The sequence below is a fragment of the Excalfactoria chinensis genome, chromosome 2 (assembly GCF_039878825.1).
Source record: "Excalfactoria chinensis isolate bCotChi1 chromosome 2, bCotChi1.hap2, whole genome shotgun sequence".
NCBI classification, from domain to species: Eukaryota; Metazoa; Chordata; class Aves; order Galliformes; family Phasianidae; genus Excalfactoria; species Excalfactoria chinensis.
The window spans coordinates 2557236-2584225 of record NC_092826.1 but is presented as its reverse complement, the minus strand read 5'-3'; the positions used below and the strand labels follow the sequence as shown (position 1 = coordinate 2584225).

At 41.2% G+C, this 26990-nt stretch overlaps 1 protein-coding gene across 8 annotated transcripts in view; it reads right to left on the bottom strand.

Moving 5' to 3' along the window:
* The window catches only part of TSNARE1 (t-SNARE domain containing 1), a 444328-nt gene that overhangs the window by 280044 nt on the left and 137294 nt on the right, over positions 1 to 26990 (bottom strand). For all 8 annotated transcript variants that reach the window (XM_072329111.1, XM_072329105.1, XM_072329113.1 and 5 more), the window contains 2 exons: positions 19818 to 19895; positions 13487 to 13556 (listed from right to left, as the gene is read on the bottom strand). In XM_072329111.1, the coding sequence (XP_072185212.1) occupies positions 13487 to 13556; positions 19818 to 19895 (148 nt within the window). The remainder of the gene's footprint in view (positions 1 to 13486; positions 13557 to 19817; positions 19896 to 26990) is intronic.

Here is a 26990-nt window from a genome sequence, read left to right as displayed (position 1 = left end):
TTTTGTGCATATGCTTGGATTACATCTTACAGCTTTTAGTTAAGTGAAACATTTATAAAACTAGCCATGAGTGGTCACAGGGAACTAAGGAATAACTGAAATATGCTTTTAATTAAGAAACTCTTAAGATGTGACTGTATTAAATCCTTGGGTCAGAAAATTAACAAAAAAGCGTGCGCAATAACCTACAGAAAATCACAGCTATAATAGACAATGATGCATAAGATACAAATGATAAGGCAGGTGGATCAAAGAGAGGATGTATCCGCCAAGCAGGAAGGTACTGGGCTAGAAATGCTGCACAATTCATACATAAAACAAGAAAGTTGGTGAAGAAAGGGAGTAATTTCTGTTAAGTAAATTTATGGGTGAGGGAAAAGAAGCCGGAAAAAGTAAACATGAATGCTTGTGGGTACATATGAAAGGACAGAGTCAGCTTTCTGAATTCTATTCAATTTTATTATGTACAATATTCTTTTGAAGTCAATCCTTCTCTTCGTTCCATCCAGGAATTATTCAGTTTGTGTTTTCCAGGCATCTTGGCAATTTTACAATCATCTTACACTGTGTCAAAGGTAGTTTAAACTGTAATATGAGGTTCTTTATTTACGTTATTTACTTTTCCTGGTTGCTCTGAACAGCGTTTTTCTTGCTTAGGCAAACTTTGATTTCAGAAATGCTGTTCTTCCATGAAAAAAGGAGATGATGGGAAAAAAAACAGTTCACATACTCATAAATCTCATCTCTCACACAATAAACAGTCCACCACCCCGTCACATGATGGTTTTCTGACTCTACAAATGCCAGATTTAATGCCTCCTTCATGTCCTACTCTCTTCTTTGCGTCTCCATCCGCCCCATCATTTATGAATAAAATGCTGCCTGCATCATCATTTATTAAGCTACTACATTTTCTTGATAGGTCCCAACAGCTCATACTCATGTTAATAAGGCACTGCCTGTACAGAAAAACATCAGAGAAGAAAATCACATCAGTAAATGTAGAGCCTTTCATGGGAGACTCAGTTTGAGGCTTCTTTTTATGGTAATATTCACAGATAAGGCACTTGACACCACAGCCCAAGTCACAAAGCTGGTAAGTTTGCCTGCATATACTCACTGTCTACCCATATATTTTATGGAGAGGTTGTAAAGACTGAGTTGCTATGCCCTAAAAGTATCAGGGTATATTATACCTATTGGGGCCCACAAATGATTCTACTGAGGTGTTAATCATAATGGAAATGCATCCAATTTGGCCATGACCCAGAGAAGATGGTTTCTGTTGAACTATGTTGTATTAAACAACAGAGAAATGAGATCTTGAGGCTGTGTCTTTATTCCCAATGCTTTTTTTCTTTGACCTTAATCACTGCTACACGCTCTATGCTTTACATAAAATTAGGGCTGAGACAACAGAGAATTGTGCCTACAATGTGACCATTTCACCCAAAAATCTAGGGAAAAAAAAAAAAAATCAATTTGTATGCAGTCCAAGACAAAATCCTCTCTGTGCCTCAAACCTCTGCTCTGAGCTGTGAGACCTTGCCTAGAGCACTGGGGGCATGTTTGGATGCCACAATATAACAAGACCATAAAACTATTAGAGAACGCCTAATAGGGGGGTGAAGAGTGCAGAGTGAAGCAGGCTGAGGGGAGGCCTCATGGCGGCTGCGCCAGAGGGTGGTGGGGATGGAATCACTCATCTCTACACAAAAACAAACCACTGTGGCAAGGAAAATGCTAGAGGCTGAATGACTCTTGGCATAAAAACAGATGTTGTTTTAACTGTCCATCTCAGGCATAATTGGTTTAACCAAGACACACATGATGGCAGCACACGCGTGAAAGGAGAAAGCTTTCCTCAGCGGAGGCATGAGGAAAAAATCTCCCTCTGGATGCCTGAGAAATGCAATAGTTTAGCTGCATCCACACAAATTCACTTCTCAGCACTATAATTAGCATGGTCTGGTCCCGTAATGTGGTAACCTTTACCCTGTGACCCAGCTCGCTCTCTTTACAGCTTGTTAGCAATGTGGTTACTCAGGCATAGCCTAGGAAAAAAAGCAGAGATATTTACAGAGCTATTGGATGGCTGCCACCTGTGATAAGGTAAAAGGCACAGGCATCTACTCACCTACTTAAAAATAACATTTCTTGTCCTATTCCAATCATATCCACATTGAGAAAAAGGTTATTCTTTTTTTTTTATTATTTTATTTTTTTTTATTTTTTATTTTTTTATTATTTTTTTTATTTTTTTCCTGGTTATTTCCTCCTTGCCTGAAACCTTTTTCCCTTGTCAGCCCAGTCGACTCTACATATAACCAGGATACAAAAACCCTGCGCTCCCAACTGAGTGAAACTGCATTCAATAAAGAACATTAACAGCTATAGTGCTGGGTTAACAAAAAAGAGAGGGGAAAAAAAAAAAAAAGGAGAGAAATTGTGAGTTCTTTTTAATACACCCCGGTTTGCTATTGGGCTGAATCTCTCACACAAGATTGCTGCCCAACTTTGTGATTAATTCACTGCGAAAGCCTTAAGAATTCACGGGGCTTATTTTGTCCATCTGTAAAGTGGGGGAAATAAAACTAGGACTTAGATTTTCAGCGTTTCAGCTGAGGCTTTTCAAAATGCCTGTTGCTATAGCACTGTGAAATCTTTTTACAAATGATCGTGAAATATTATCAGCATTTCAAGAGGTAATCACAAAAGAGAAAAAAAAAAACGTGTTTTTTTTTTTTTTTCCTCTCTGTGTCCTTTAAAAGCTCTAAACCCACGTTTGTAATTGAAGTGCAAACTGACCTTTATAAACTGTAAAGCATGGCTAAAATACATTATTCTGTAGGGCTTGGGGGAATTTGCCATGCTCAGCAATTCAATAATCTTACTTTCTCTCATTTATGTTCCTCAGACGATGTGACATAGCTGGATTTTTCCTCTCCTGCAGTTGTGAATCAAGCAGGAAAGGTTGAGGGGCTTTATCAACACTATAATCTAAAGCTCCTGTCAACTTGCTGCTGTAACCTGCTTTTTGGCAAATAACTCAGCTGTTTTACCTACCTCCTCAAACGTTTCAGCAGCTAATACTAATCCATATTTAATCCCATTTGCAATCTGCTAGCTCGGACGGTTAAATGGTCCACGTACAGAATCAATCCATCATCACCAGTTTAACCATCTGAACTGGTTTTCCTTCAAGCCTTGCCATATTATATAACACAACTGAAGCCATGTGGAGTACCAGAAAGCCACAACAAAAACGTCAAGTGTCAGACTTTGTTACTGGGTAATTATATTGAATAGGAACAACTGCACATAGAGCTTCACATGGAAAACAAAAACAAAAGCAAAAACAAAAGCAAAACAACAACAACAACAACATTGCAATGTTGTATACAAGCAAGAAGGCCTCAAAGTATTGATCCCATGAGCCTCTTTCAGTTCCCGGGACTCCATTTACAAACAACTGCTTTAACATTGCCCAGCCCATGAGAGCAATGCTCTCTGCCACACAACCCCAACTTCTGGTTCAAACTGAGTCTGCACTGTTGTCATTTCCTTCAGCTAATGATAGCTCACTTGAACAAGATGCAACAACTTACCTCTCCCAATCCTGCAGCACCAATGACATTATCATGTTTAACACAGTCTTAAAAGGTGCTAGACCAGATGCTGGCACATAGGGTTAACATTTCTTGCAGCTTAAGAAAAGAAGAAATAAAGCTAAAACAGGAGACTTACTGACTGCTCTACCTTTTGAATGCTTTAACAAGTTTCCTCGCTTTTTCTGCACATTTCCTAAGGTGGTTGTTGCCATGGGACCAAGTGCACAGCACTCCTGGTACCTGAACACTGAAACTTTATTGAGCTGTTTACTGGCTGCACAGTGAAGGGGTCACGTGTACAGTTTTAACCTTCTGGTCCTATTTACTGTATTGGTATTAAGAAAATAACTCTTAAAGGAAGATGGAAAATCCTCCACAGCTGGCTTAACCCCTAAGAATGTGTACAGGGGAACTAAGGATTCTTTTTATTCCTTCACTGTTGTAAATCCATAAGGAAGATTCCTGTCGTGTGACACTGCAATTTAGGAATGAAGTATGATGCTGCTTATTCATTATTCTGCAAGACTGAATGCATCAAGATCCCAGGACATGAAGAGGCAAGCTCGCCATGCACAAATTGCATCTGCATTATGTGAACACTGGGAGAGAGAATGTATGGAGGCAACGTTATAAAATGTTCTGGTAAACACATATAAATCCTCTGAGGTTTGACTTTCTCCAACACGTTTGTCAAATGCTGCATCTCCAGCATAGTTAGTCAAGATGAGGGTGTGGACACACAGCTGATCACACAAGTTCTATGGAATAAACCTACTATGCTGCATTATCAACCACCAGGTAACGTCATGCTAAAATAATCATTTCTTTAAGGCAGCTTCAGTTTCTCTGTTCTTCTCTTTGTAGTTCTTATCGGGCATTATTCACTTCTCTCCCTCCAAAACATTTTTCCAAGAGCATCCTCACCTAGCTTATCTAGTTCTACTTCAAATGAGTTGGAGAAGGGGGGGTTAGACCCAATAATTTAAAGGGAATTCCTCCTTATCTCACATTACTGCTCTGCAGAAGTGAAAGCCATCTTGGTTAAAATCCCTCCTACAAATTGCCCGAAGACCTGATTAACTGCTGGCAATGCCTCCTGCAGTGGGAATTCAGACATCTCTGCACAGGTTCTGATTGAGCACAATGCTGAATCATAGAATCATAGAATGACCTAGGTTGAGAAGAACCACAATGATCATCCAGTTTCAAACCCCCTGCTATGTGCAGGATTGCCAACCACCAGACCAGGCTGCCCAGAGCCACATCCAGCCTGGCCTTAAATGCCTCCAGGGATGGGGCATCCACAACCTCCTTGGACAACTTGTTTCAGTGCATCACCACCCTCTAAGTGAGAAACTTCCTCCTAATATCCAAACTAAACCTTCCCTGTCTTTATTTAAAACCATTCGCTTTTGTCCTGTCACTATCCACCCTCGTAAACAGTTGTTCCTCTTCCTGCTTATATGCTCCCTTCAACTACTGGAAGACTGCAATAAGGTCTCCCTGGTGTCTTCTCCAAGCTAAACAAGCCCAGCTCCCTCAACCTTTCCTCATAGGAGAGGTGCTCCAGCCCATTGATCATCTTAGTGGCTGAAGTATTCATCCAATTGAGAACTCTGGGTGAAAAAAGCAATGATATTTAGCAAGCCACAGAGACTTCTCCAACAAACAAAAACCCTCTTAGTTTTCCCTAAGACTGGGTTCTAACCCTTGTTTTTTTCCTCAAATTCAGCAAACCTTCCTGAGGGTGTTAATTGTTTCAGCAGATTGCCCCCAGAAGTACAACAAGATCAGCAGAAGACACAGATCACAACATACATCACTGCCACTGACATGACCACCACTCCTGGCTTTAGGGCTAGAGTGAGACTGGAGGAATAAATGAGACCTTACACAAAGCCAACAGAAGTACTTCACTAAACATGAGCATGTTTGGATTAGTATGCCAGACCCCTGAAGGACTCCTTGCCGGAACGGATGCTCAGCCCTAACAACCGCGCACTCAGTGCCTGCATACATGAATTATTAAACAAACTTCATCCCACAGGTCCCTCCAGTCAATCAATATGAGCTGCACTGCTAAATATGTAACTGTAGGCATAAAAAATACCGTAAACATGTAGCCATCCCCCCCATCTCTTCAGCAGGATTGTTATTTCGGTCTCCAAGTTTACAGAACTTATGCTGACAAATCCAGAGGCAAGTTGCTCCAATCAGTATCTCGTGTCATAAGATAAAATTACTGCCTGTGGATATTCCAACCCAAATAAAACATTACTTGCCCTCTGCAGGATGCGTAGAAGGAAAGCCTGTCTTTCACTACCTCTAACTCTTAGGGAAGAAAGAGTCAAGATACTCTGAGTTGCATCGGTTTTCTCCTTTCTCGGGGGGAGGAGGACCGATTTTTCACTGCCTACTCAAAATGTCAATATTTAATCTACTCAAATGCCACATTTTGTTTCTAATATATGAGAAAAGAAAACAAACTATGCCCAAAAATTTTAAACAAGTGTTTTGACTAATAACAGGAAGGGAGACCTGAATATTTTTCGCTGACTAAGCTGAGAAAGGCTTTCTCAAAATTAGCAGAAGTGTTGCTATCATCATGGTGGTCCAAGCGCTGAAAAAGGAGGGATAGTTTTATTCCATATATTTATTCGTTCTGCTGTCACCCACAAACACAAAAAATATCCGTGTGAATTCAGCACTTTCCAGATAAGCATCTTAGAATGCATTTATAAAAAGACCAAGCATGACAGTATTTTTACACATAGCAATATCAAGCTACACTTCTGCTAGTGTCAAATTTTCCTGCTGCAAATACAGCACTTGCTTTAGGATACACTTGGCTTCCAAATTGGAGGTGTGCAAATTTTTCCTTAGGCACCAAATCAGAAGGAATGTTTGGGGTAAGGAGATGATGGATAGTTTTTATATCAGCTAATTCTCTGTTAGGATACAACATTTCCCTATTTCACCATTTACCGAGATCTATACTCCAAACAGCATGACGGTCCCAGGACATCATTACAGTTCCTATTTCCTTGGAGTGAACGTGCTCATGCTACAGTAATCAACTCCTGTCCACCAGCTCCCAGAAGACCCTACATCCTTGGTCTTCAACCAACTGGATCTAGACCTGAAGGGAAATTATGCAAACTGGAGGCAAGAACTGCAGCACATGGGAAGGCTGGGGCTCATGTGCCACCCAGTTTTCACCTGCAGAGGTCCCAGCATTGAGTTTCCAGGCACGCACGGTCTTCTTCAACTATGACACCAAGGTGAGACCACAAACTGAGAGCCAAGCCATGAGACAACATGAAGAAAAACACAACAAACAGCTGCTTATCAATAGGCAAAGTTTGGTTATCTCCCGCTCATCCTTCCTTGTTCCCATGCTTCTATCTCCTGACGCATTCACCACTTGCCACAAATAACTAATCATTACTCCATCAGTTCATGGCTTAAAATTCACAGCCTATTTCCAAAGGCTGATATCTTGACATGGGAAGATATTGCTTTGGCCAGGATTTCTGGCCATCTCAGACCTATGGCAAGGGCAATTTGGGAGCAAAACACTGAAAAGGAAAACTCTTCTCTGACAGGTTGATTTGTAGTGACTATTAGAAACTGTTCAGGCATGTGAAGGGATACTCCAAGGGCCTCTCTAAGCAGAGAAGGTCGTCAAAAGTGGATGAATTTATCATCATCAAGAGAGTTCTGCAGTTCATCACCAGCTTTTGCAGCTTATCACAAAGATGTCATGTATCTGGAGCTCTATGATTCTTAAGGGTGAGATCTGTCATATAAATACAATTACTAATAAGGCAAGTGTATTATACAGTTAAATGCAAATGTTGCAATCTGGCAATCCATTTTTACTGCCAAACCTAGAAGGTTTTTCATGTCAGAAACTGATGCCAACAGCGATAAATGGAGGATAGATAAAGTTAATCCGACTGCTTTGAGTTGAACAGGGAAGGTATTACTTTGAAGGGTTTAACATATTAACAGAATCAAAACGACGTTTCAAAATATTTATGGAAATCTTTTTCTTTTTCTTTTTTTTTTAAAGCTTATACAAGCAGAGTAACAAAACCATATGAAATATTATTAAATCCTACCCTTAATTAAACATGCTGACACTTAAAAGCTTCTGTCTGATTTACTTAAATAAAATCTTCCTTCAATAAATTATGACTTTAAGATATCTTTCTGCTCTAACCGAATCTGCATTCCACAGGAATTAAAACCTTCTTAACAAAAGCCTTTTTATTTATTTATTTATTTTTAATCCTTTATATTTTTTTTAAGCTATACTTCCAACTCATCAAACATAATGGTAAGATGGGAAAAGAAAAAGGAAACAATAAGCGTAAACGATAAAACAAACTTCGAAACAAATCTTCATTGTTTTTAAGACAATTGAGAAAAGCCTGGGGTGTGGATTTATCTGCCTTCCCAGCAGGTTGGTGATGCTCCTACCCACGAGGAAAACAATCTGGCCTCACTTCAGCATATGCAGAGAAAGATGAACATGTCCAAAAGGTGCTTCCATCCAGATGAGGAACAAATGACCTCACAACTCCCTACAAAAGCCTGGGTTACAATGCATCTTACTGTCTTATCAATTAGGTGGGATGAATCTGAGTTTTTTTTAACTATACAATCATAGACTACCCTGATTTGGAATGAACCCTTAAAGATCACCTCGTCCCCAGATGGTCAATTAGAAGTGGCGATTCTTTCACTTGATTCAAAGGAACATCCAGACTCACTTGAGTTGTTCTCAGGTGCAACCAGGACAGCTGTTATTTCAGAGCTGAATCGACAGCAAATCCCACAGCAAACCTGCCAAACCCACACGTATGCCTCAGACACCCCAGACCATCTCACTAGTCTCACAAATCATCTATTTTATTGGGAAGAACTGAAGTTTGATAGATGCCATTAACCAAAGCAACACAGACACCTATCTGTAGACACCTTATACAGGATCACAGAATCACAGAATGATTTGGGCTAGAAGGGACATTAAATATCATCTAGTTCTGGCACCTCTGCCATGGGATGCCACCCTACAGATCACTTATCCATAATGAAGATGACATGAAGGCGTCACATGAAGCAACAGCCATGATCGAGTCCAATAGTCTCCAGAATTAGCAACCACTTCCTGAACACCAAAGTGTTTCAAAGCACTTCTATAAATACAATAAAACAACAATGAATGTGGACTGAAGAGCTCACTGCCACTCTTTCATTAATTCTGGATGTGCAGATAGGCAGTGGGCTTACACAGAGTTAGTTCTTACCCTGAGGACACCCTAAATGGGGTATCATGCATATATCACACGAGCACTATTACGCCATAGGCATCACTTGGTTTAATGGGCATGTGATGTGATGTGATTTAATGGGCATTGAAGACAAACTGATGAAGGCATTCCTAGAAATTATCCCAGTGATGTGGAAAATTTACACCATGAAGTCAGAGTTCCTTCTGATCCCAGCAATAAGCAAGCAAACCATACATGAATTTTGGCATAATCTGCATCGCCAGGAAAAACAGGTACATCTCGAGGTTACTGTATGGCCAAAAGCCAGGGTCCAAAAGCTGTGCTCTCTGCCCCTTTCAACATCACTGCCTTTGTCTCACCCCTGAGAAGCTCAGACCTCAAACTGAGTTTCCCAGTCGGAAAATAATTCGAAACTCTTTTTGCAGTACTGCACCGTAATCAGTTCTGCTGCAAAGCCCTAATAAAATCATTAAAGTATTATACATCAAAAAGCAAGCACTTCATCAGTGTTCTGCAGACAGTGATTGCTTCATGGGTATATATTCACTAATACTGCTTAGATGTGACATTCAATCTGTGGATGTAGGAATTTTCTGCTTAAACAGGAGGATCTGTGTCCTTGTGGGTTCTCTGATAGGGATCTTGTGATGCCAGGATGTCTGATTTTTCCAGAGAAATGGGAAGGATACATAATAGAGAGCACTGAATACTGCCATGTCATTTCTACAAGAACAGGAGGCTTATTTTCATGCACTGTACAGATGTAGATTTGAATCCCCTGTCAGCTGCAGAAAAACGTATCTACATATTTCTATAATCAGTGAACTGAAAAGAAAAAGGAAAAAAAAAAAAAAACAGCAACAAATCAATAAGAGAAAGGAAGTGGAAGACAAAATGGGTTGGTTTTCTGGAGAAATCAACACATTTTGCAGAATGGACACACTCAAAACTTCCAATAGTGCTCTAAGAAGTCCCCAAAATATCCTTCTTACAACCCTTCCTTAAACAAACAAATTCTCCTGTTGGAGACTGGTAAAGAAACCAAAGTGCTGCAGCCTGAAGGGTCATGGCTGTATCCCAGATACATCAACAAAAGGATAGTGTGTAACTCAATACGGTACCATATTAAACCTCACGTCTGCAGTAAGTTAAGCCAGTGCTTAAACGTCCAATGAAAAGATACAATTGAACATGAGCAGTACAGGAAGCCTGATTTGGAAAGCATAGGACACTATAATGGTCAACAAACCTCAGAAGAGAGGAAATCATAGAACCCTTCTGCTACTAACAGCTCCATCTCATTGCTTTGAGCTAGCCATCAAAGGGTATTTGCAACTGCATAACCTTAATGTCATGACTAGGTCATGTTTTCAGTGATTAATCTGGGCATTTATTTTACATCAGGGAACCCCCTCAATCCCACATCATAGGACTAATGAGTGAAATATAAAGCTTGAGAGCCTGGATTATTAAACCAAAAGTTAGGGAAAGAAAAAAATCAGTATATATTTTTGGTACTGTATTAGTACTCAACAGGATGGGTGCAGAAATGTATCATCCCTCAGAACTGCCTAATGGTCCTAGCTCCTAATCCCAGCTCCATGCATCTTTCTTCCTCTCACTACTGCTCCATTCCCAATTAATCCAGGGTCAACTGCATTCCGCCGACTCCATCTAGAGCTTCTTATGGGCATTTACATTTCACTTGCCAGTATTTCCAGATCCAACCATGTAAGTCTTTGAGCTGGCTCTGGGAAGAGCTCACTGCTGAGTGTCATACATACCCTGCTCACACTTCAGAAGCCAGCTCTGTCTCACTGACTAGAGCTGGCACTCTACTTGGGATGAACTCATCCCAGACCCATTTGCCACAGACGCAGTCCTTATTCTGAATGACTCAGCTATCAAAGGCAGAGAAACCACATCAGAAAAGGGATCATCCCGATTTGACAGTGAGAAGTCTGCCCTCATCTGAATCAGCATCCCTGTTGATACCTTTATAAGCTTTATGTATGAGAGGTAGAACGTACATGTACTTTAAAAAGTCATGTGACTTTGCTTTCTTTCTTTCTGTATTAGCAAGACCCTGCGGATAAGTAAACAAATGCTTTTGTAGTGTACAGACCATCGTTCAGACCTAATGTCCTATGTTCACCATCATCCCCCTACACTCAAATACTTTGACTCCTCTCACCTATCACTCTAGCCGAGTGATATTCACCTAGTTAGTATGAAAGAGAACATTAAGGCTGGAAAAGACCTCTAAGAACATCATGTATAACCACCAACCCATCCCCTCCATGCCCCTCCGTGCCATCTTCCCTTTTCTTCAAAACCTCCACGGATGGTGACTCCACCACTTCCCTGGGAAGCCTGTTCCAATACATCACTACCTCTTCTGAGACTAAATTCTTCCTAATATCTAACCTGAAGCTCCCCTAGAGCAACTTAAGTCCGTGACCTCTCATCCTGTCGCTAGTTACGGGGAAGAAGAGCGCTATCTCCACCTTGCTACAACCACCTTTTGAGATAGTTTTAGTGTCCCCTGAACATCTTCTTTTCCAGAACAAACAATCCCAGACAGATAAGATATCCTATCTTTTTTCTTTTTCTTTTTTTTTTTTTTTTCTAAAAGCCAAGGCTCTAAACCTTCCACATGCTCACTCTTTGCTCTCCACCTGTCTTCCACGTTAGAGGATATTCAAGGAGAAACATGCATCAACCTCAGAAGGAAAGGGGTCAAGTGGCAAAGGAGCAAGAGTTTAAGCCATGATTTGCAGCTGGGGAAGCAGAAAATGCTGCTCCAAAGGTCTCACCTGAAGAGCTGACCCTCTGCTTGCTCCTGATCATAGAGATATATGCAGCCCTTGTGGCTCTCATGATTCATGGTGTGCTTCCTTTTTGCTGGTTCAACTCTCATGAGGGAAAGGCAGAGATGCACGTAGAGCATTCAGGCTGCTTGCATGCATACATCTGGTGGTGAAATGGGGTCAGTGTGAAGAATACATTGGTGTTATGACAGGACGAAAAGTATGGGGTGCTGAGGGGAAGGCAATTGCTGGATACCCTGCAACTGTTCTGTCTGGAGATGCAATAAGGAAAATAGGAGAAATCAAGGGAAACCTTTTGCTAAAGCCTGGGAAGAGGGGATAGACCATTAGGGTGGAAGGAAAGAGTGGGAGGAATTCTGGGTCTGACAACATGGGCAGGGAAGCACAGTTAAAATAAAAAGATGCTACATTTAACTATCTGGACAATTAATGATAATTCCAAGGTCAAAAATAATTATTGCAATTAGTGCATTATGGATTTATTTATGTAGCTGCTCAAGAAAGAAGAAAATTAACTAACCACACTGTTCAAACACTCTTGAAGAGCCAAGGAACTGATTCTTAAATAAAGAAGGAGTAGTTGAGGAGTGTGAGCACAAGAGATGTTCTGGGTGAGCAAAAGCCTTCCTGGATAAAGGATCTTCAGCAGTTACTGGGGTAGTTTATGCTACAAATAATTTTGTACATGTAAACATCTTTCCTGATTACATTGATCTATACAGGCTGACTCTTTACTCTCACATCCTCTCCTGTCCCCTATATTTAGTTCCAAATCTTCCGACTATTATTACTGTAACTATTTTTATTCTTCCAGTTTGCAAAACAGTGTTGATGTGAATTAGAGCAGATCTGATGCACAGATGATAGCAATGAATTGGAGAGAGAAGGAGAGAGACTGCAAACCTATCTGAGAGATTATATTGCATCGAAAAGGTGAGTCAAGTCCATCAGGCACTTCTTCAGATTGTAATGCTAATGTAAAGAAATAGAAATCAAAATCTTCCCTCTGTTCACAGCTGAACCTCATTAGGAAATGCAGTTATATATACAAAATCAGAACCATGTCCTGAGTACTTGATTTTCATACGCAGGCTGCATGAAGGGAAGCAGCTTTAATAAATTGTGCTACATTTGGAAAAGCCATTTTAATTCTCTAATTAGCATGCATACAATGAAAACTAACTGTGCATGTTTGTGTACACACATATCCAGAAGAGAGTTTAATGAACTGTATCTATTGCAAGTGAAATTGAAGTTTCATTTTCTCTGTGCTGTACCCTGTGATGCAAGTTTCAATGCCATAACACACATTTCCGCATATAAAATACCCTTCTTGCTCCTTTTCTTTCTTTTCCTTTTCAATTCACTGACTTTGGCAAAGAGGGAAGAGAAAGGAAAAAGCTACACAAGCATTCAAGCCCAGCTTCACATTAAAAAGCAACAAAACAAACAACCCACACACAACCACAAAAACACATCTTTCACTGTGGGTCATCATTTCCTGTTATCTACCTACCATTCTCCGCCACCCGAAGCCAGCACAAGCAAAGCTTTATACAATCAATACACGTCCTACTATCATTAATCACCAACAGAAAGGAACAAAATTAAGTAAGCCTGACAGAAAAAAAAAAAGGGTCCGGCTATGAATAAAAGGATGGAAGAAAGGGAGAGGATGGATGAGGGGAAAAAAATGAAAAGGTTGGGACACAGAGAAATGTGTAGCAATTCAAAACAGACTCACAGTCCGTCCTGCAGTTCTTGAGTATCATTGGAGGTCCCCAGAGATCGAAGACTTCTTTCCAGAGAGGTCACTGTCAACAGCAGAGAAAGCAAAAGAGCATTTTCAGAGAAAAACGTACTGGATTTCCATTCATCTTTTAATTTATTTCCTTTCAAAACCACACAATGAATTAGTGTTTCAACAAGTACCTTGTGACAACAGAAGGCAATGCCAGTTAACACAAAATGGATAAAAGTGAGTCCCCAGGAGATGATTATTTCATGAGTGGCGTGACAGGACACAATAACTACTAATTAATAACTACTAACTGCTCTAAATATCCTCCAAGAAGCTGAGTTCTATCATTCATTCCAATACCTTTTAACTCACTGTTCAAGACTTTTACAAGCGATTCCAATCAGAGCTGGAAGTAGGAAAGGTGGTTCATATCGTAATATACAATAACTTCACATTTAAGAAAATAAATACATAAATATTTGCCCATGTTCACTGTCACATCTTCACTAGAGATCAACAGAAGATCATTTATTTTGGACTTAGCATATCAGGTATGCAAAGCACTTTAAGACATTCCACAATGAAAGATTCAAAACGAATGACATTCTTACTCTTTACATGCGGAACTGTCTTTGGGATGCTTCCAGCTGTAAGAACTTATGACCCTGTTATCGGTTACACTTCAGTACTTATGGAACAAAAAGAACACATAAGTAACATGGGTCAATTATTCCAATAGAAATTTAAGACGTCCATTATTTTAATGACTGCAGACTCGGTCTTGGTCTGTAGTTCTGAACAAGTCACTTAACTGTTTTTCCACTGACAGGAAAAACCAAATTCCCTCTTTTCTTCTGTGCTTCTGTGGGTTGACACCAACAAACATACAGACACATACAAAAAGGATCTAGTTAACTAATTAATGTCCTTGGACAACATGAGTATCCAAACAAGCTTGTACACCAACATATTTTCACTTTGCTTACTATACTGCTAGATCTCAAAAGCATATTTCAGTATAGAGTAATTCACTGAGAAAGAACCTTAAGTAACTGTCTACAGTTGACCTAATAATTATTATACTTTGCTGGACATACAGTGTTTTAAAGTATAAATTGACATTCTTAACTAATAGCCGTTTACTTTCCTAGGATAAAAGCATTGATCCTGCAAAGATTTCACAGATATTATAATTTCCTTTCTGCTCTGTAATCCTAACAATTCAAGTCTCCCATGCAACCTGTCGACCCGCCCTTGGGGGCACTTCAGAGCATTGTGCTTATTCTAATGTCATTGGAGAGCGCAGAGTGAGTTAAGGAAGCAAAAGCATTTCTGTGTACACTGAATTTCTAAGGATGTTTTAATGTCATGTGTGCAGCTCAAGGAGGGAGGACATCATCTAGAGCATCCAAGCACCTTTCTAACCCAAACTGCAAAACCAAGGAGACTCATGAAGCTACTACTCTGCCAGCATCTTCCTAGACAAGAGCAAGAGCTTGAGGGAAGACCGACTTGATATGCAGGTGCTTCTTTGCAAAAGCAGAATGTATCTTTGCTACTGCCTGCTTTGGAGAAGAATGAAGGAGAAGGCAGTTTTTCCTATTGCATTAAACTGACTAAACTGCCTGAGACTTTGCATGCAACATTTCAGTCTGGGGCAAACCCAGGATTTTCTGCACCTTTTAGATATTTTGGAAAACACATTAAAATCTAAGACAGGAATGAAAGAGAGGAGAAAAGCACTTGTCAGTCGGGTGAGAAAATGACTCCAGTTTAAGTCTCCACCTTAAAATTTGATCTAAACCCAGAGGTTTTAGTTCAAGAGAAGAGCAGACGTGACACTAAAGGACATAGTTTAGTGGGCATTGTAATTATGGGTTGATGGTTGGACTAGATAATCTTACTGGTCTTTTCCAACCTTAACGATTCTATGATACCAGAATTCCATTTATATAAAGGTCAGTAATCTCAATAGGACAAGCTCTGGAACAGCCAAAATGTTGGCATTTGATCTGGCTCTTACCTGGGAAATACCAGAAGTGAAATACAGACTTGAGCCTCCTGGATGTTAGTGTGACCGAGCTCTTTCATATTTTGAAATAGAACTACCTTGCTTTGGACAGTTGGACTAGATGGATCTTGTAGGTCCTTCCCAATCTTGTGATTCTATGACTCTATGGCTTAGATTAGCTCTACTGAAATCGGCATGGTTCTTGTGCTGGATGTGGAAAATCCCTTGGAGTTTACCAGTTCTGAACACTTGAGCTACCAAAGAATCAACGTGTCAAAATGTGCTGGAGCAATGCCATGAAGCCAATGGTAGAACAGACTTCTTACTTCACAGGCTTTGCATATTTAGCATTTAAAAGGCATATGCTACTTTTCCACGATGAGGCATTTTCCACAGAGGTCACTGCTGTTGGACTTGCATTGATTTATGTAAACTGAGAGTTTGGCACCGATTACCTACATCATCAAAAGCTTTAAAATCAATGGCAGATGAGAAACTACCCCAAGATGGAAATGGAGACTTTATCACACCTGTGGGATATTGAAAAATCCTTTGCTCAGCCTCTCAGATCAAGGAAATGGGATTGCAGATGGCACCATTCTGTCATGGGGAGATATTAATAAGGAAGTAACAGGAATTAGAGAGGCAAGAGACCCATCAGAGGACTTATATTCTCCATCTGGGAAGAACAGCTCTGATTCTCGTGGTATATCCTCCAGTGATCAGCCCTTTAGCCATGAGGCATCAAGCCAGTTCCTTGTACAGGAGTTCATTTATTTATTGGAACAGGCTGTATGACAAAGTGGAGGAATAACTGTCCCTTGTCTTCAAGAAACATGGAGATGCAGCACTGAGGTACATGGTTTAGTGGGCATGGTGAGGATGAACTGATGGTCAGATTAAAAGATCTTAGTGGCCTTTTCCAGCCTTCTAATTTCCATTCATAAGGCATTAGTGAAAGTCAGCTGCAAAAACTTCATTAAAAAAAGCAGAAGAAAAGAATTGCCATCAACCAGGCAAACTCAGCTAGTGCTTGATCTTCTATTCGTGCTGCTTTCTCCTCTCAAAGGGAAAAATCAACTGAGTAAGAAAACATAAAACTCACAGAAGCCAAAGCCTTATCAGACAACCTTCCTCATGCTTAACAGGGAAAGTCCCTGAAGAATTAGACAAAGAGAAAGCAGATGCAAAGTACAGGTAAAAGTTCACACTACCCCTTGACACTTCTGTAAGAGATGGCTTAAAAAAAAAATGTCCCTACGTTCATGAACTGTCAGTAGAATGATCCAGTAGCTCATAAACAGAAGCAATGCTTCTGCCTCAGGTTTTCATTCAACATTCAAGAAAGATGTCCATTTTCATGGCACAAAGCCGGAGCACGAGGCATTTCTATGTACGTTCTGCCAAGATCAGCTTAGAGCTGTGAAGATTCTCCTTGGTCAGAAGCCAAGGCCTCAAATGGCCAAGAAGAATTTAAATCATCTCAAAGGCTCAGATTTCTGCAAAAATAGTACGGAGAGCAAAAAGAATTCAAACAACAGAAGCATAGAGCAGAGAACTCATAGCACCTTTAGCTTGTCAGTGCAGAGAAAAGCATTTCAGATGCCTGGTTTGGTCTTCAAACACAATGGAGAACCTGGAATTCCCAAAAGAGGTTGGAGTAAGGGAGGAAAAGAGCAACTGTGGCTGTATTTATGCAACCCTGAAGGGTGTTCAATACACCACGCCTGGCACAACAGGAGCACAGGGCAACATCTGGCGAGCATCTGCAAGGCAGCCACTCGCTTCTTGCTCAGCTGCTTGTGTGCTGGTACACAAAAAGCAGCACTGACTTTTGCTACGTGCTCTGAGACAGAGCTTGCTGGGTTTACTGAAGAGACCATATGGTGTAGCTGTGCAAGACAGAAGGGATCCTGGGCATCCTTTCCCATTTTGCACCTCTACAAATTTCCTTATCTAGGCTGGGTTATCTTTGCAAAATTTGAGTAGTACATTCAGCATCTCCTCCCATGCAAAGGTGGACCCACCGTTGGGGATGGGCTTTGTGAAGAAGACACATACAAGTTGAATCAAACTTCCTTTAGCAGACAAAAATAACAGAGGTGGTGAAGAGTATAGTATCTTATGGGCATTTATTCAACCTAAAAGCACTTTAGAAAGCATTATAAATTCATAGATTCATAGATTTTAAAGGCCAGAGAGAGCTATTTTGATTATCCTGTCTGATTTCCTACCATAAAACTTCATCCCATCACTCCTACGTTGAGACCGCAGACTGCAGCTGGACGAAAGCATCTCTTATAAAAAGACATTTGAATCTTGATTTAAAGGTTCAAAGCCACACCGCATCCATCACGTCCCTCCAATAAGCAGCTCTAATGGCTAGTTACCTGCATACAGAAAGATTGAATTTGTCTAGCTTTGACTCCTATCTCCTGATCTCATTATGTGTGAGAATGTTAGATTAATGAGCCCTATGTATCTATTTGATGTCTTTCTTCCCGGAGAGGTACTCACAGATCATGATCAAGCCCTCTCAGATGTCTCAAACAGAAATCTGGATAGCATGCATTTTAAAGTCCGATTTGCAGACTTCAAACAATTGCCTTAACTTTTCTCTGTAACCTCTCCAATTATACAAAACAGTTTTAAGTATAGGCACCGTCAATACACGCTTCAGAGAGCACTCTGTACAGGCAACAGCAGAAAGCAGACCTTCACACACTCTGTACCGTCTTAAGAGGAGAAATAAAGACCACCTAAAATTACTCCAAACCTAATTGAAGGGATAAATGTAATTACAGCAAAGAACAAAAGTAGAAATTGGATTTCAGCATTTCAACAAAGATAATGCACTCATCTTAAGGATTTCTCAAGGTAAACTCCACTCAATGAGCAGGAATTGGGATTACTGCTCAGATATAGTTTGTCAGCCCAAACCTGGCTAGCTTGGGTACTGACAGCATACAAGCAGCTTGCAAAACTTCACAATGAATCCTTCGTTGCCAACAGCCAGCATACTACTATATCTACTACCGTAAGTTTCCCTAGTTTTGCCTTTGACTCATTCAGAATAGTCTTGTATTTGTAGCAGAACTACTAAGTCTCATGTAGACGATCTCTGGAGGTCTCTAGTCAAGCATTCTGTTCCAAGAAGGTCCATCTGAAAGCAAAGTCCTACTCCAGCTCTGAACATCTCCAAGAACAGAGATCCCACAGCCTTCCTGGGCCCTCGCTGTCATGTTTAATCAACCAGCTGGTCAGAACTCTTTTCATCACATTGAAATGTGATGTTCTGTGTTTCAGCCTGTGTTTACAACCTCCTGTTCTTCCACCATGAACATCTGACAGATGTGGCTCCATCTTTTCTACAGTTTCTCTCTAGTTTCCCATTGAGTAGAGTTAAGCCCTGAAGTTCAGACTCAATATGAAGATGACTGTCAAAAGCAAAGTCTTATCTATGTATTTCAGAAGAATTGCTTCCCACCCTCCTTCTAGTAAATATCCCTTATGAGACCTTTCCCCAGGATACATGGGGAGAATTAAAACTACTTGTGAGGCACTAAGATACTTTCTTTGCATCCCATCCAGCTCTTTCTTACTTAATGCTCTTATACACAGATCAGACCAGAGAGAGAAGCTGATCTGGAGATTCAGAACATCAGCACTCAACAATCTTAAATCCTTGTCTGGCAGCAGTGCTTTAAAACTGGGATACGACAACATTAACTGCTAATCAACATTAGTTCTTATCTACCTGCAAAATGCAGCTCTGCATTCTATCCCAATGAGGCACTGATGAGCCAGAGCACGGCTCCAAAGGAGGGAAGAACTCTGCTCCTCTACTGTGCTGAGAGATATGTGGAAGAATAGCATCACTGCTCAGTCTTCAGGGTGAAGAGCAATAGAAGAGATTTGGTGTTGGTGTTTTTATAAGGGAGATAGATGCTTTTCAGGCTTGTATGACAGGCTCTGAACACAGTAGTGCTGCAACACATTAGAAAATGAGACTGGCTTGTTCCACCTTCCTGCATTCTAACTCTCTATTATAACAGATGACACGATTAAAAATAGAAAAGGATGTGGTCTCGGTAAGAATTGGAATATATCTGAGCCTGTTTAATGCAACATATGGTGGAATATTTTTACATCTTATCATGAACTGCGTATTGGACATGTGCTGGTGCTCATGAGATGCGGCAGCAAGAAAACTGCATTAATATTTGCTCCCTGACAACAGGAGCTGACACACACCGTGTACACGCACAGGAGTCATCAGCAGGACAGCACACAAACGACCAGGAAACCTCTCATTATACGCACCACTGGAGTTAATTCGGAAGACGTTGGCTGAAGTCTCCTGAAAAAGTTCCTGTAGTTCACTGGGATCAATCTGGGTGGCTGCAAAGACAAAAAGGGAGATCTATTAATACTAGAAACCACCCTCACTTTGAAAGGGGCTCTAAACCCCCAGCACAGCCTCTGAAAGGGGAAGACCAGCTGAGAAGATCTATGCTAGAGCTGTCACCAAAGTATTATGTTTTATATACACACGGGTTATGGCAAAGGATGATGTGCTGTCGCACTCAGTGCAGGGAATTATCAGTACTACCACATGCAAAATGCTACCTAACAACCACACGGGGTAACAACAGTAACACAGGGCTAGAGCATCATGCAAAGAAGATGGATTTTCTCCTCAAAGCAAAATACTTGTAGGGAAAAATAATACTTGCTCATCTTAATCACAGTGTTGCTTCAACAAGAACAAAACTGATGGGGAGCCTTACTCTGTCCCAGCAGACCATGCAAATCATTCGCCGCTCAGCTGAATGATATAATAAAACACTGAATCCAAATTCCTGCATGCTATCTTTAACGAAAATGCTGATTAGCCTTTAATTCATCAATGTGGGTTCCTCCTCACTGGAAATTTTGCCCAATTAGGGGGTCCAGTGGAGTTTTACACAGCGTTGGATTACACAACATGCACTGGAAAGGCCAGACACCTTCGCCAGCATCATCAGGACAGTAAAGGCAATGATCAGATGCACTACATATGGCTTATATGGATCAAGGCAGCCTCTGCAGGAATTATTAGCAATTGCAGTAGAAATATTTCTGCTCATTTATCAAGTGCTCATAACAGAACTGCAAATGAATGAGAAACTGCAAGCACAACAACATGGATAGGCAGAGCAAAGTCCTGCCTTCAGAAAAGGGAGAGGAGGCAATGAGAAGGAAAAAATGTTTGGGGCAAGTGGGGGATGGGAGCTCAGATGAGTCCTCTGCACATTCATTTTCCTGCACAGCATCCCTGGGATAGGCTTTGTATTATTTCTTCCTTATACCCCAACAGCAAGGTTTAAGGAGACAGTACCCAGAATTGCTACTGGTGCTGCCCAGGTGACTTCCCTAAATCCCACTTTGGCCAAGGCACTCAAATCTTTCTTACAAGGAGAATGCAGAATGAGACAGAAGGTTTGAATGCTTTGTTTAGTTTTGATGTCTTTTTTTGTTTGTTCTGCTATCTTCATTCCCCAACATAAAGCCCCTTAAAACTACCTGAGGCCCTCCAATGCTTCATCTTGGCTAGAGAAAGGTGGGTGTGAGACTGAACTGAGCTATAGTACAGAGAAAGGATATCTCATGTAAATAAACCTTTAAAAAGGGTCATATTTTGATGTATAATAGTCACCACAGAAAGTCTTTTGTCCACTTACACTTCTGGAATGAGCTCTAGCACAGATTTTCCCATGGTTTAGCCCCATTTGGCCACCACCTTTTGTGGTTTTATGGAAAACTGCTCTACCACAAACCTTGGCCAAGCTCAAAGCACCACAGACCTTGTCCACTTGACATGCAACAGTGCATTTAAACAGCTGCTGTTGTTGGCACGTTGCACCTCTGAGCTGAAGCATTACAGATAACTCAGATAGAAGCTGTAATTCGTATTTCCCAGTAGCAGACTGTGACTGTAACGCTGTCTGCATCCCTTAACCGTATCTCCCAACTCTGTTAAAATACCATGCTTCCAACATGCATTTGAAAGAGCAGAACTTCAGCAACAGGGCAAAGCAAAAACCCCGAATCTTGAACAAAACAAGAAGCCCTGCTAATACACTGCTCAGGGTGGCCATGAGGATACATCCCTCAATGCTTTCACAGAATCATAGGATCATTAAGCTTGGAGAAGACCTCCAAGATCATCAAGTTCAAATGTCAACCAATCCCCACCATATTCACCAAACCATGTCCCCTAGTGCCACAATTCCAGAGACAGTGACTCCACCACTTCACTGGGAAGCCCATTCCAATGCCTGGCCACACTTTCAGAGAATAAATCCTTCCCAACATCCAGTCTAAACCTTTCCAGTCACCACTCAAGGCCATTATCTCTTGTCCTATCATCACTAGTTACCCATGAAAAGAGGCCAGTCCCCAGGTCACTACAACCTCCAAGCCATTACAACCTCCAAGCCACAACCTCCTTTCAGGGAGTTACTTTTTTCTCTTCATGTCAAACAACCCCAGTTCCTCCAGTCACTCCCCATGAGACTCGTGCTCCAAATCCCTCATCAGTTTTGTTGATCTTCTCTGGACATAAAGAACTGAGAAATGTTAACAACTGCAAAAAGAGCTTTCAGAAGCTTCCATGTTTGGGTATTGCTGGCTACAAAGCAGCATGACATGGACATATTAAAAGAGCCCAACGTGGTACTGCAAGGCCTTGAGTAATTTCCACTGGGAGGAGATGTTGAAAGAGCAACCAGGGGGTTTTCCATTGCCCCTCACCCATCCAACATGCAGCAATACTTGCGTGAGACAATTCAGCCCCAACTCAGCCATAAATGAAATCCTGGATCAGACTGTCAGGTTGACACAAATCCAGAGCATTAAATGGTGTTTAATCAAAGCACACAGGGTCTTATTGCTAGAGATTTTCCCACTCTTCTCTTTTCCACAGTTCCTCCTAAATCAGCCTTTCCAGACACTACTTTCCTACACTTTATATATGGAGCTATATAACACAAGAAATTAGCTTGGGCTTACCTGTCCCCTAGGAATTGTACTTGTTACTAACAAGATCCAGCTTACATTAAATCACTGAGAAAGGAGCAGAACCAGATAAGATTTTAGATCTTTATAGACAGCGCTGACCCTGGTTTAGGGTATTTTTGTCATAATTCATATTTCTGGTTTAGTAATAAGGCCGAATGGGCACCATCAGAGACTACTACACATCATGAACATGATATGGCTTCAGCCTGGTTCTTTGAATGAGGTTTTTTGTTGTGTTGTGGTGTTCTTTTTTTTTTGGGAGGAAGGAGGAGAAAAGGGTTTATTTATGTGCTTATTTCCATTTTTTATTTTTCCTTAAATATCCATCAGTGTTAAATTTGATACATTTTTATCCTGGCCCAGAGTTCCTGTGTCCATATGTACGTAAGAACTTTGATGAGGAAGCCCCAGATGAAGCACGACGCAATCAAGTCAGAGTTGTAAACTCCTCCATGTCCTGAATTACAAGAACTGAGCAAGACACAATAGTGCATTAACCCTCCCCTCACCCCCACAAATAACACAGATTGCAGACTTCAATTTATTACCACATTTAAAATATCCACCAGAAACCTCTGGGGGGAAGGGGGGGAAGGGAAACGAAGGAAGGGGAGGAAGGGGGGTGTCATTTAAAATGCCAAGAATACCAAAAAGCAAAAGTTAAATAACCTCAATGCTGCAAAAGACAGAAGCAGCATTCATTTTGGTGCCATACACATCTGCATTTTGTTGGAACAAGATGACCCTTAAGGTCCCTTCCAACCTAAGTCATCTTGAGGCTCTATGATTTTCGAGTTCCTGTAACACTAAGAGAAAGAAACACCAAGCAAAAGTGGTAAAGTCTGACAGGACAATTTGAGAGTATCATCCTTAACTTTTTAAGTCTCATCAGGATGATATTTATTTTGGCTGAATGCAAGAGGACTCCATAGAATCATAGATTCATTGAATCACAGAGTGGTGTGGGTTGGAAGGGACTTCAAGGATCATCAAGCTCCAACCCCCCTGCCATAGGCATGGCCACCGACCTCCACATTTAATACTAGACCGGGCTGCCCAACAACACACAAACAACAATAACACAGAAGTGAATGCAGCCTTTGGCCAGAATTTCCACAAACATACTTGGAAAATGCGATGCTCGGATAATTGCTATCTGATAAAACTACATTGCATCTGGCTTACAAGTTCTTGCCCTGCCCTTGGACTTTCTGTGTTAGAAAATTCTGCTAGTTCTGATTGTCTTTTGTTTTCATTTTGGAGAAGAAAAGAACACGGTGACAGGGATGTTGTTTTAAACTGCTGCTGCAATTTTTGAGCCTCCACACATCAAGCAGAAATGTTGTAACTATTCATGGAGGACTCAGCAGTCCAAGCAGACAAGCAAAACAATTTAAAAACAGCAGCAGAAAGCAAAGCTAAAATGCATCTGTACTGCCAAGCTAAGTGAAGACATACCACGACTAAGAGGAAAAAAGGAGAATGCGAGTCACATTTGTGTCTACTAAAAAATTAAATGTCTTTTACTACATAAAGCAAGTGCTAAAATATTACTATTCTCCAAGAAGGAGTGTGAGGTTGCTGATAGATATGCAGTAAATACATTGCATGTGCCAGTGCTAATAGAGGTCAGGGGCCACAATGGGGATTTGCAGCGGAAATCATACAGAACTCCACATGCAAATCACTTCTTCTCTGCCTCCCTAATTGCCAAAAACAGTTTTCCAGTATTTTCCTCACTTGCAGAAACCCCTTGTCAAGAGAAAGGACAACCCAACTTAGTAAATATTGTGTAGCCAATCTGTTTATTTCATAGAACTAAGGAATCATAGAATCGTTATGGCTGGAAATAATACAATCATGTAGTTCAACCATCCACTTACTGCCCACTAACCATATCCCTCAGTTCTACATCTCTTAAGTTTCTTGAGCACCTCCAGAGATGGTGACTCTCCCACCTCCCTGGGCAATCCAATTCTTAGAGCAGTGGTAGCTAACAATGACATTTCTGATATTTTCCTACCATTTCATGATTCTTCTGTCTTTTGCTTGAAAAGTAATACAGACATCCACATCAATGCAGCAAAGGGAAAGGTTGAGCACTTAACCCCTTGCTCTACCAAAGCGAAGTATATGCACACACGATCTGCTGAACTGCAACAGTTGTCCAAGGAGGTTGTGGATGCCCCATCCCTGGAAGGCATTCAAGGCCAGGCTGGATGTGGCTCTGGGCAGCCTGGTGTAGTGGCTGGTGGATGCCCTATCCCTAGAGACATTCAGGATCAGGCTGTACAAGGCTCTGGGCACCCTAATGTAACTGCAGGTGTTCTTGTTCATTGCAGAGGGGTTGGACTAGATGATCCTTAATGGTCCCTTCCAACTCAAATGATTTTGTGACTCTATGCCACTCCGGAGGAGGAAAACACTGACAGCGCACATTGGTATCCTTGCAGTCTCAAGTCTCTGACAGTTCGCTATTAGATCCAACCACCACTGACAACTGTTCTAGGAGAGGAAGGAGAAATCTAAAGGAACTGGCAAGTAGAAACGTTTTTTTGGTTCCTCTAAAAGATAAGCAAAATGCAAAACCTGCAGCAGGCTTATAAGGTCTCTTCTTTGCTGATCTGGATATAATTAATATCCAAAGGGAACAGCAAGAGGTCCAAGACAACACGCATGGCAAAGGCATCTACATGAACATCCTTATGCTTAATGCTAATGAAAACTGCCGTGTTCCTCATGTTAATCTTCCTTGCCTATTAATTATTTCACACTAATTTGAAGCTCCTAATGGCTTTTCTGCAGCCAGGTGAAGTCAATTGCCTCCATGAACTCAATTCTGTCACAAAGTAACTCAAAAGTTACAGAAAAGGAGAGGCAATATTTACAGCGACTCTAATACAAAGGGAAAAGAGAAAACAAGACAAGCATTCAATCTTTCTACTTACAATGCAAAACAAGACTGTAGTGAAGCAGCTCAGCACCTCAGTTTTCTAACACCAATATCCCCAGTGCACCACCTTGAGCTTTGTGCATCTCTGCAACATAAATGACAGCCACAGATTTCCTGCCTCTGCATTTTGCTCATTGGAAAGATTTATCTGAAGCTGTAACACCACCTTTTGCTAGAAGAAATAAAAACAAACTCAACCTAAATCCTCAGTTTGCCTCCACCAAAAAGGGATTGAATACAGTTGGCTTTGCCTGTGCTGAAATCCTGCAGCTTAACCCTTTCATGACCTGGTTACACAGATACATCTCACCCACTAACAACCTTTCCCAGGACAAGGAGATCCATTGGAAAGCTTCAATTTCACTCCTGAAGACTCTTTGTGATATTGACCTCAGCTATCCAAGAGACTCTTTCCTGAAGACCATGAAAGGAGACAAAGAGTAAATACAAAACAGTACTTGTCATAGGGAGGACACGGAAAGAAAATGCCCCAGAAAACATGCTAACACACAGATGAGAAGTGGTGGATGCACAGCCACAAACACCTACAAACAGCACAGGCTCTCCTCTGGCATCTAGGACTCATCCAGGGCAATCCTTCCCACAGATGCTCTGGTGTCTACTACTTCATTCCATACTAGCATCAAAAGGATCAACCAAAAGCATGTTTTGACAGGACTTTACCCCCCCCCCCCCCCAAAAAAAAACATGGTTTAAAACACATGAGAAATGGAAGGGAACGAAAAAGGCTTGCATTGTGTCTCATGTTGCAAAGTTGCTCCTGGCATGCAAGCTTAGGAGGTTTTTATTTCCTCCCGTTGAAGTTTGAGCGAAATAAGTGATAAAGAGAAATGTAATCAACAGTCACACTCATCAAGAAGCAGGATTTCCATCAGCGTTGGAAAATGTGATGCTGTTTCAGGTGGAAATGCTCTGAAGATTCTGCTACGGATTTCTACAATGACTGGTACAAAAGACTGGAACAAAAGGTCTCCTCTGCATAGGCATAGCAGTTAGAGAGGGTCCAGAGGATGGCCACAAAAATGATCAGAGGGCTGGAGCACCTCCCCTACAAAGGTAGGCTGTGGTAGCTGGGCTTGTTCAGACTAGAGAAGGCTGCGAGGTGACCTAATTGCAGCCTTCCAGTACCTAAAGGGAGACTACAAACAGGAGGGGATTCAACTCTTTGAAAGGACAGACAATAGCAAGACAAGGGGAGATGGTTTTAAGTTAAAGGAGGGAAGATTAAGGTTAGATACCAGGGGGAAATGCTTTACTGCATGGTGAGGTGAGGAACAGGCTGCCCAGAGATGCTGTGGATACGCCGGGCATGGAGGTGTTCAAGGCCAGGTTGGATGGGGCTCTGTGCAGCCAGGTCCAGTATTAAATGTGGAGGTTGGTGGCCCTGCATGCGGAACTGGGATTGGATCTTGATGATCCTTGGTGTTCCTTCCAACCCAAACCATTCTATGACTCAATGA